The sequence below is a fragment of the Myotis lucifugus genome, unplaced genomic scaffold (genome assembly GCF_000147115.1).
Source record: "Myotis lucifugus unplaced genomic scaffold, Myoluc2.0 scaffold_55, whole genome shotgun sequence".
Classification (NCBI taxonomy): domain Eukaryota; kingdom Metazoa; phylum Chordata; class Mammalia; order Chiroptera; family Vespertilionidae; genus Myotis; species Myotis lucifugus.
The window spans coordinates 4,638,863-4,650,158 of NW_005871103.1; the positions used below are offsets into that span (position 1 = coordinate 4,638,863).

At 40.0% G+C, this 11,296-nt stretch overlaps 1 protein-coding gene across 1 annotated transcript in view; it reads right to left on the reverse strand.

Annotated features, from left to right (window-relative positions):
• Window positions 1-11,296, reverse strand: part of PTPRG (protein tyrosine phosphatase, receptor type G) — a 654,131-nt gene that overhangs the window by 174,137 nt on the left and 468,698 nt on the right. Inside the window, 1 exon segment of the mRNA XM_023754062.1 lies at window positions 10,016-10,111. Coding sequence (XP_023609830.1) covers window positions 10,016-10,111 — 96 coding nt within the window.

Below are 11,296 nucleotides of genomic sequence, written 5' to 3' on the forward strand. Positions count from 1 at the left end.
CCTGCTCCTGTGGTCCTCAGTTCACCCATGGATCCTTCTCAACTCTGACATCCATATCCAAACGGTCACCAAATCTGGCTGACTTTATTTGCTAAATACGTCTTGAATCTGCTATTCCTGTCGTCCCTATTGCCTCATCCACCGTTCTTGCTAGGGATGCTGAGCCAGAATCCTAAGTGGTTTTCTGGCTCTGCTTGTCCTGCACCTCTGCCCTTCTCTTTCTCCTCTTCCAAATGATCCTCCACACAACTGTGGGAGACATCCATTTAAATTGCATTTAAATCTTTACACCTGATCTTAGAATCCAGGTGACTAAACCTTGGTTGGCCAGGGACTAGGGGATTCTCAGGCATGAGATTGTAGTTATTATTATCATTATTTATTCCTATCAGCTTATGTATAACCCAAATAGCCACCGCTGCACCTCCTCCCCCACAACCTACTGAGATGAAAACATTCAGGTGCCCTCAAACAGTTAATTACCAGGCAGCAGGTGTATCAACCTCACCACAGACATTTTAGGCCAGATAGTTAGTTTTCCACGGTGGGGCAACCTGCACATTGTAGGATGCTGAGCAGCATTTCTAGTCTCCACCACCATAACACTGGCCACCCCAGCGTGACAGCAAGTGTCTTCAGGCATGGCCACCTGTCCCTCGGGGGGCAAAATCCTCTGTTCCCTCCCTCCCTCCTCCTCCTCCTCCTCCTCCTCTCCGAAAGAACTACTTCCATTAAAAACGTTCTTAAATCACTGTTTAAAGCTTTACCCCATTCATTCACACAGTCCTTATCTAACCACGCAATCCATTCAATATTCTTTATAAAAAAGAAAGAAAGAAAAAGAAAAACCAAACCAACAAACTCGTCTTCAGATCTATAAAATAATTACAGGTGCAGAGCCAGAGAAAATTTAGAATAGGATCAAAGGATTTAATTATAGGGGAAAAGAATAAGATCACAATTTTAAGTTACAAGAAAATAACTCTTCAGGCTCCAGCATAATTGACAAGTCCCTAAAGCACTTATATACACACTATAAGCCCAGTGCACGAATTCGTGCACAGGTGGGGTCCGGCTGGCCTGCCCAATGGAGCCCATCGGGCTGGGCCAGCGAGGGGGAGGGGCCACAGGCAGTTGGCCAGCTGGCCCTGCCCCTGATCAGGGTGTTGGGGACCAATCGGGGGCGGGACCAGAGGGGGGGAAGGGGGAGCGTGGGTGGTTGGCCAACCTGCCCCACCCACAATCGGGGTGTTGGGGGCCAATCAGGCCCCGGGTCAGGCTGCTTGGTTGGCTGCCACAGTGCGAGTCATAGCCATCGGTTGTTCCGGTCATTCTGCCATTCTGGTCACTGGGCTTTTCTATATGTAGATGATAATAACAGGGACCAAGTGATATAGACTTCCTTCTCTATCCTCTTCAACTGAATACCCAACTTTTCCCAGTTGGTACTCCTCTAAGAGCACAGACCCTGGAGATACACTGTTTCTGTTGAATACTGGCTCCAACATTTATTGGGCTGTGGAATCTTGAGGAATTTATATTGAAAAAGCTCCATGCCTTAGCTTCTGCACCTATAAAATGGGTGTAATAACACCTTGGGAGGGTCTGAAGAGAAGATTAAATTGGATGATACTTAATGTAGGGACTTCATTTTAGCATTTTACATAAAATAAGTCCACAATAAATGCCAATTGTTATTAACACTATCTGTATTCTATCTAGAAGCACTTTTTCAACTAGTTTATCTTGGAGAGGAAGAGTGGGGAGAGGAGAGTTGCCAGTCGTTTCTACTCTTGGGATGCAAAGTACTTTATGGGTAGAGTTCTCCCAAGAGGTCTAATCAGCTAAGGAATCTACTAGTTCACACTCCAGGGAGGACACACTTAGGGAAAACAAGACAACTGGATTGAGAGTCATGAAACTAGAATCCTCAGCTTGGTATATTCCAGAGCTACAGGATCTTAACCCCTTAACCCCTTAGAAGCCAGGTATCTCACTTCATTTTAGGGAGATCACTATGGAGTTCCTAAGATTTTCTCTGAGACTATGAAAAATTATAGGACTTTTATGAGAACTACTGGACAAAACAAGTAAATTCTAAACTAAATGAAGATACTAAACTACTATCTGGTTATGATGAAGGAAAAGTACTTGCCAACTGTCCTTGAAGTGCAATGATTTAATTAAAGAAGATTTTCACATGGTCACATTCAAAGAACTCAAAGCTTCTTAACTATGCAATGCTTCGCCAATTATTAAATAGTCTTCGGTAATGTTCGTTAAGAGGAAGTTTGAATTACAGGCCATTTGCAGCCAGGAGATGCACTGAAAACACCTGATAGACTATAAATTCAATGTTGTACATCCACAAATCTGCTCCAAAATTGCATCTGAACATTAAAGATGACTCTGGCCTTCACTTAATGACAAGTCCTATGAAACCAATTAGCTGTTAAAATAGTTTAATTGGAACATATGTATTTTAATTTTTGTGTGTGTATAAAAAAAGTCTTATTAATCAACCCAAAACATTCTGAAATTACACTTTTAGGTAATGTAGTGAAAGAATTGAACTTATAACTGGATAAAACCAAGGATGTGGAAAATGTGAGAAAGATGATATTCAAACAGCAGCAACTGGGAAGGAATAAATTAAGAATCATATTAGTTTATTGCAATTATCCTGAAAAGCAGTGTAAGAAGGAGGTTTTAACAACCTATCACTACTCTCTGGCATCAATTCATATGCTTTCCAATTCAAAATACTTATTCGTTTTTCTGTGGTGGGTGTTGGGTAGATGAGTATAATTACTTTTTTTTTCTTTCTTTCTTCCCTCCCTCCCTCTTTTTTCTTAATCCTCACCCAAGGATATTTTTTCCATTGATCTTTTTTTTAAGGGAGAGAGAGAGAGAGAGAGAGAGAAACATCCATGTGAGAGAGACACATAAATTGGTTGCCTCCTCCATGAGCCCTGACCAGGGCCAGGGATTGAGCCTGCAACCCAGGTATGTGCCCTTGACCAGGAATTGAACCCAAGACTCTTTGGTGTGTGGGCCAGTGCTCTAACCACTTAGAACCACTGGCCAAGGCCCTCCCTCCTTCTTATCTCTCTGTCCTTTCTTCCCTTCCTTCCTATGGAGTAGTGATCCTTGCCAAGAGGATCAGTCAAAAGTAAAGTAATAAAAATAAAGTAAAATAAATAGACCTATAGTAAGAATAGAATTAAATTATTCTTCATTAAAAGAAGAAAAAGATTCCTCAGGATGGTTAAACAAATATCAACAAGATCAATTTAGGTCACCATGGGACAATCGATACTTTCAATAGTGGTGTTTTGCTATGTAAAAACATGGAAGAAGTTGAAGACAAATAGAGAAAGGAGAGTCCAATTCTAAAATTTACAAATAGGAACTTCATACTCACAAAATAAAATATTTATCACTTTGAAATTATACACAAGATATAATTCTTGTATTAATTTATTGACATTTCATCTTCCCCTACCTACCTCCCAATGACAAAATAATGCTACTGTCAATGAAAGAATTCAAAAGCCAACTCAAAGTTTCGCATAAACTCTGAGGTCAGGCTACAAGTCTGAGGCTATATTTGTAATGTTCATGGAGAATGGTATAAAGAAGGCGCTTAATAAATATTGCAGAATGAGCAAATGAGTTAGCAAATGAGAAAATGAATAAATAGATGAGAAAATATTACATTTTGTTTACTTAGAGAATCTGATGGAAAAGGGGGAGGGAGAAAAAACATAGACATGTAAAGAATAGCAATACCAAGAAACATACGTACATGTTTGCTGAAGCACACAGAAACTACTCCATTAACCTTCACACACAGACCCTAGGAAGGAATTACTAGAGATAGAGGCAAGCTAGAAAAACAAATAGCAAAAATTCAGTCTCTCCAGCTGAGATAAAAGCATTTTGATAGAAAACTTTATTAAAACATCCAGAGACACAGACATACCCAGATAGTCTTGGCAATAAAGTCTCTGAATGCACTACTACTTTAAGATTTTTAAGGCTCTGTTGCTTTTTCACAACTACAAGCATAAAAGGAGATACATCCCTTTAATAGCATGTTAGACCCAATGGAGCCCATGTCAGAAAGTTACCATCCTCAATAAATCAGCGGACCTATACTCTTCAGTTTAATGTCCTTCCTTGGCCATCTCAAGGGTCTTACACTTCTGATATAACCATCGTTTTTAGGTGATGCTGACATATCCACCTAGATATGCTTTTCCAAGATTCCAATCATTAATGTTACGGTAAGCATCCTGAGAAGTTCCCTATAACTCAGTCCTGAGGTGTAATTTAGGTGAAGATACTGATGTGAGGCCTAGGGAAAGGTTGGTGATGGGATACAAAGAGAAGAGAAACAAGACTCAGACTGCAAACCCCACAGCTCCTAGTGCCTACTTCTAACAGGCCATAGGTTGGCAAGTTGTTCCTTTGTAATCAAGACTACAGAATCTAAATATGTTTTCACAAAATTCGGTTCAGTATTTGTACAACAAAGCCCCAGAGTTAGCCTCCTGCAAGAGATCCAAAGTGAGGAGTAAGACCCAAGTCCTCAATGGTCTCACAGTACAAGGGCAGAAGAAGGCACATAAAACTATAGGCTTAATGCCCAATGGCAGCTAAGAGAAACAGGGATTACAGGAAGGACAAATCACATCTACCTTGGGGGTGGGGTGGGTAGAGGGAAGGTGAAATGCAGAGAGATGGAGGGAAGGCTTCCTGGCCAGCCCTGGATGGATGAGTCATCAAGAACTCCCCTTGCCTTCTCAGTGTCTATAAATAATCCCAGGTGCTGCCATTTCATTTAATTACGAAGCTGCTCCAGATGGAGGGAAATAATTAAGCAGTCGGCACCAACATGACATAAAGAATGTGGCAGCAACTTGCGAAACATTTCAGTTTTTAAGTTTGCTTTCAACTCTGAAATAAGGACAGAAATGAACAGGGGGCAAATGACTGAGTTATAGACCTTGGGGAAGACCAAATGACTGCAGGAAGATTCTGGGTAGAAATTTAAATAGAAATTAAAAAAAAATAAATACTGGTGAAAGGGGCTCAACTCTCCCAGTAGAAGTAAAACTGTTAACATTGAATGAAGAAACCTCGGTAGAACTGTTGAGTCTTCAAAAGAAGTCTTTTCAGACAACCTTTAAATAAAACGGGATGCAATTTAGTTATTTCTGAAATGTACAAGAACAATGCCATTGGCTGGGCCTCTGGATGCAGACATGACGAAAATATTATATCTTTGTGTCTGATGCAAATTTTCAGAAGTGACTACACCCAAACAGGTCTAACAAGGAAGCCGCAAAGAATATCACAAAAGAAAAGTTTCTAAATGTAGGTGCTCTTAAAGAATCATGCATTTATAACTCCGAAGTTCAATGGAATCAGGAAATAGAACTAAAATTTTAGGTATTCAAAAGCCATAACATTAATGAGATGTTCCAAACCAAAATTCAAAGATGATTATGTACTTCTGGAAAAAACTACAATAATAAAAACCCTAAGAGGTTTGGGGTTACCCAGCATCTATGAGCATCAGATTGAAAGTCAGTAAGATAGCTGCATGGTTCGAAGGCATTTCAGTTCCGGTGCGTAAATGAGGGAAGTGTTCATGAGGAATGGTGAAGAAAGGATCATAAAAAAGAAAAACAAATCAGAATCCAATTCAGAGAGTTATGATGGAAGATTCAAACTTGAAACACATAGGCCTACTTGCTAGTAAAAGTAAAGTCACTGAGAGTACTGGTACTCTTTACTCCATAATCTTAAATCAGAGCTAATAAAATATTTCCAGTTATTTTCAAAGTGAAGTATCCTTTACAAACTGTCTAATCATTCCACTGCTATATTTAGCTTTCCTGTAAACATTGTTTTCTTATTTTTTACTTCTTTAAACCCAGGTAGAGTACTGCCAGAATAATAAAATATTTTAAAAGAGCATTTTAATGACGTTTGGTATTTTACATTTTTACAGGAATTCAAATCAGACTAATGGTCAAGAATACTGGAGATTCTACTTTAACAAACAGAAAATAATCATTTTAATTTTTGCCTTACATAACTTAGTTAAACAAGCATTGAATTATTTCTTCAGTGGATTAACAAATGTCTTTATCCCTTGCCAGTTTCTTAACATGATTAATTTGAAAATCCTTTAAAATCAAATGTTATCCTTACTTGCCACTGTATCTTCCAGAGGGTTGCTGGTGCAACGGTGTATATGAACTGGAAAACAAGGCGTTCTTTCTTCCAGACACACTACTAACACGAGTGGGAGAATTGTAATAAATATTCCACCCACCAGTGGCTATGAAGTGAATGCACCTTGTAGAGCTCTGTGGGCCCAAATGCACACAACCATATATGCTGCCAAGGTTCGCTATCTTACATACAGGGAGGGGTCATTCCTTCCTTCACTGGTGTTCACACCAAGCACTCAGAAAGACCTGGCTCACCTTTCAGCATTGACACTGACCTTCAGCTCTGCCTGCAACTGAAAGATGTCCGCTACCACTCAGCGTTACTGGGGTCCAGCTTGGGATCCTGATCTGAAAGTCATGCTGACATGAAGGCATGAGGAAGACTGCTGCAATGGGAAAGCAAGGCCCCTTCAAAGTAGACCAACAGCCTCTACTCAGATTTTGATTGCTGCTATATCATCTGCATGTCATGTGTAAAACCTCCCATGTTTAACTAAAGAAAAGAATTGTAAATGCTATGTCTGTTCAGACATTACTCCTGTGAGCCACAAGAGGCCTGCCTGTGGGACAACCTCTACTCTAGGTCAACATATGGTTTGGTCAACTATGTGCTCCTTAGGCTTGTGTTTGTTTTGGTGTTTTGGAAACATGAAGTTCGTCCTATCTAATCATAGCAAAGGCAGTGAGAGAGCTAAAATTACATGGAATAATGGGCACATGATGAGGAAGGAAAAAGAAACAAATATAATGAAAAAATGAATGTAAAAAAATTATTCTAATGTGAGTCAGCATCAAGGCTACAACATCTGCGTGGGCTTAGCCTTGCCTAGGCATGAGCTCGGGCCACTGGCATCATGGCCCTCGGGATAATGAATAGGTGGGCTCGTGGGCACCAAGTCAGAGCACAGCCTCGTCACAAGTGGGGAAGCTTCTCCACTCCCCGCTTTCTGGCCATGATCACGTGGGACTGTGGGGTCCTAGTGGGCAGGTGCTGATCCCATGTATTTTATCTAGTGGCGCACCTGGTAGTATTCCTGGCTCTGAATCAGTGCTAACGGGATGGTAAATACTCCTTCAATGCCAACATGTGTGATGCCAGGTTTGAATAGGGAAATATATACCAAGATTTAACTGACTATTTGAGGGAGAAATACCAAGCTCCCAAATTTAACATTCCTATGGAAAGACTCAAAATACAAAGATCTCACAGTATGGGATCTAACTGGACTGTGAAATTAAAATCACAAAAATAAAGCTTCCCTTTCCATTGCATGTCACAGTCTGAACTCAGACATACAAATGAACTGATGTACAACTGCATTTCTAAGGGGAACTATGGGGCAGCTCACCACAGCAATTCTGTCCCATTCCAGGTTGTCTGCCCGCTATTTTGTGTCTAGAGGACAGGAAGCCAAAATTCAGAGAGGAACTTACTAGATGAAATGCATCTAAATTTCTTTGCATGTGAGCTAGCAGTCCTGCCCTAGGAATCCTTTAAAATTCAAATCCTGGATTTCCCACTGAGGTGTTTTGCGGTTTGTACACCAACGTGCTTTCCCTGCCTGAGACTAATTGGTCTTATATTTAACAAGAGTTTACAGAATGAGAAAAATAAAATGCTTTGGGGTAGAGCATGCTGTGAAGCAGCCCTGTTAGTGCTCCTAAAAACATTTGTAAAATGCATTTTCCCACAAGAAAGATGACCCAGGGCCTGGCTGAGCTGGTCATGGTGGGCACGACAGGGGAGGAGGGGGTTAGATTTGAGGGCAGGGCTAGGGGAGTAGAGGTCCAACTACCTGAAAAGCACCATGCCAAGCAGACAGTAACAGAAAAGAAGGGATTAACCACGTAGCTGGGAATTGTTTAGGAACGTTTCAAGTGACCCCAGGATTGTCAAAGGCAACCTAATCATGGCTTAGAAGCAGAAGGGGACCTGCCAAAATCCAAATGAGCTGCCAACAGGACAGGGTCCAGAACAGTCTTCTGTTCCTGCAAAGAAGACTCGCATACCATGGGGTCTCTATCCCATAGTGACAGAGATGGATGACATGGACACATATTATTTGTCATGTCCCAGTGTTGACTATGTGCCAGGACCGATACTAGGGACTCCATGTAATGACTTCTACAATCTTGATTGTGTAGAAGTTGCTACCCCCACCTCACAGATAAGGATACTGAGGTTGGAAAGTTTAAATTACTAGGTCACCATTAAACAGATGTTAATTAGAAGAGATGGGATTCAAAGAAAAGGGTTTTTCCTCCAGTGAATAAACTCTTAAAACTCTACACTCTGCTATGGTTCATGAAAAGCACAGGAAAAAAGTATGTGGGGGAGAACCTTGGGGACAATGGAGAGATCAGCCCAATGTACAATACAAAAGATGATTTCCAAAATATCTGTCGATTGACCACGATAAAACCAACACATTTTATAACATGACCCAGTACATAGTCCCTGCGTCGCTCTGGATATAAACAACTAAAGAAAAGTGTTACAAACATAATTAAGCTCACTATGTGTGACATACTAATATTTTCTGATTTTTTTTTTCTATTCTATGTCAGTACTTTTAAAATGCTGGTCAGGTCTCACGTACATGACTTCACAGCCCACCAGAAGGTCAGAACCCACAGTTGGAAAACAAGTACCATGACCCAGCTGATGACCACCAACCACTGTTATTGTGTTTGATGTTTGAGTAGAATATTAGTTTTCCAATTTTTTACATTGGAAAACTAATCTCCTCCAATTTGTGCCTTTATTCAAAAGAAGGAAAGGGAGAGACGGTAGTTAAGAGGGAGAGATAAGCAGTGGAGAGAATTTTCCATCATTTTATTTTTATATGAAAAAGAGTAGTGAAATTACTGGAAACAAGAGCAGCTCCATCTCGATGACAAAGAAGCTTGCCCCAAAAGGCAGAGGTTAAAGGACCATGTCAGGGAAGGTGCTGATGTCTTTGATGTTCCTTTGACTTGTCAGGAAGATATAATTAGTCACTGGTAAAAGGAACACCTGTATGTGGTCTTTGGCAAATTTTAAGACTGAAAGGCAAGTCACATACCTACTACTCAGGTTACCTTCCACACAATAAAGCACCAGGTCTCTCTAGGCTACTTGGTCAATATTAATTTGATTTGACATTAACAAGTCTCAACAACATTACCCGTGGAAGGATGAAGTTTGGCTCCTGGGAGCAAAATCAATACAGGAGCCAGGAACACTCATTAATGCAAATAGCCCACATTTAAAAAGAGAAAGAAATGATGGCAAATCATAAGCGGAGTAGCTGAGAAATGGTCTCAATATGTACTTCAGTTGGGGATTTCTGGGAGCGAATGAAGAGGGGTCTCTTCAGAAAAGTGACTGATGCCATTTATTAATCTACTTGCACATAATGTCAAATTTTGAAGTTGTTCCAAAGAAAACCACTTTTTTCCTTTACATCAGCCTCTTAATATGCTGAAGGAACCTGTTCAAAACGCTTCAGCAGTGAAAGTAACTTAGATGATAAATGTGTTCTTCAATCTGTGTACCAGTCAAGTGGCAATAAAATCAGGATAATTCATGCAAAAATTTTCATTATGTTTCTAAACATACTTATTTACATTTTAAATCACACATTAGACAATATGAAATATCTTTCATTTAGACAGGTGTGAACTAGAAAACAGATGCGTTCGTTATACACAGAACAATTCGGTGAATTAAAAAAAAATACTCCAAGAACTCTCTGGATGAGGTACTTGGGCCACTGTTAACTTACTTGGAAAAATATGGCCATGGCTCCGATTATTCTGTTTTCAGAAATGGCAGTTTGAAAGCTGTCAAAGTCGTCTGGATTGTAAAAGAAAAGCTGCATCTGAAAAAGAATAATTAAAAGTGTATTGGTAACATTTCCACACCTACACCAAAGTAGAGAGAACAGTACAATGTATCCGTTCCCCACTTACTAAGATTATTCATCTGTCCATACTTTTTCATTACAAAATTACTTCAGCAGACATCACCAAAACACACATCTTCTCACATAACAACAAAATAAAAACACCAGCACCTTCTTATAATCTGATGCTCATGTTATGGTGGAAGTTCCTGATTAAGAAGCAAATTTTTAATGGCGTTATACACGTTGACGTAAAATACTGAGCTGTGAGATTCAGTCCACATGTTAAAATTATAAATGCTCAAATGGGCACATCTGTATGAACACCACCCATTCTAATGATGAGAATTTGAAGGGGTCTCTCAGTAACCTTGAGAAATAGCCTAAATTTCAGGGACTCCACAAAGGAATATAATGGTAATGATAATAATGATGCCTTCACAGTTTGGGAAAAGCCAGCTCATTCATTATTTCACTCAATCCATCTAACAATGCCTGTGAAGATAGAGCAGAAATTACTGCACTCAGTTATAAATGAGCAACTAGGGCTTCAGAAAGTTGATGTTATCTTGGCTAAGATTAAACATCAGAGGAAGAATGTAAAATCCAGATGCTCTCAGCCCAACCTTAGATAATTTCTCTTACATTTGGCTAGGATTTCTTATTCAAAAAGCAGAATAGAGATAAATCAACTTAAATCATTATGAAATTTTAATGCTTGAACATTCTGACAATTCACACAATTCAGAGAACAAAAAGAGACCACAGAGTATTCTCCCGAGACCACATTTATGATAAAAATAACAGATCTGAGTTTCTATTCCAGTTTCCTCATTTACTTGCCTGTGAGACCTCAGGTACGCAAGCTTATTTCTGAGCATCAACTTCCTCATGTACAGAATCAAGTATTTACCCTTGGTAGGGTGGGTATGGGGACCAAACAAGTTAGCATATGTAGCACCACGCCTATACCTCATCAGTGCTCAACAAATCACTATCACCACCACCAGCACCATCACCATGACCACCACCACCAATCATTACCATCACCACCGCTACCACCATCACTACCATCACCATGACCACCACCACCACTATCACTACCACCACCACCACCACCACCATCGCCGCCACCACCACCACTTTGTTTTTTTAAAGCTA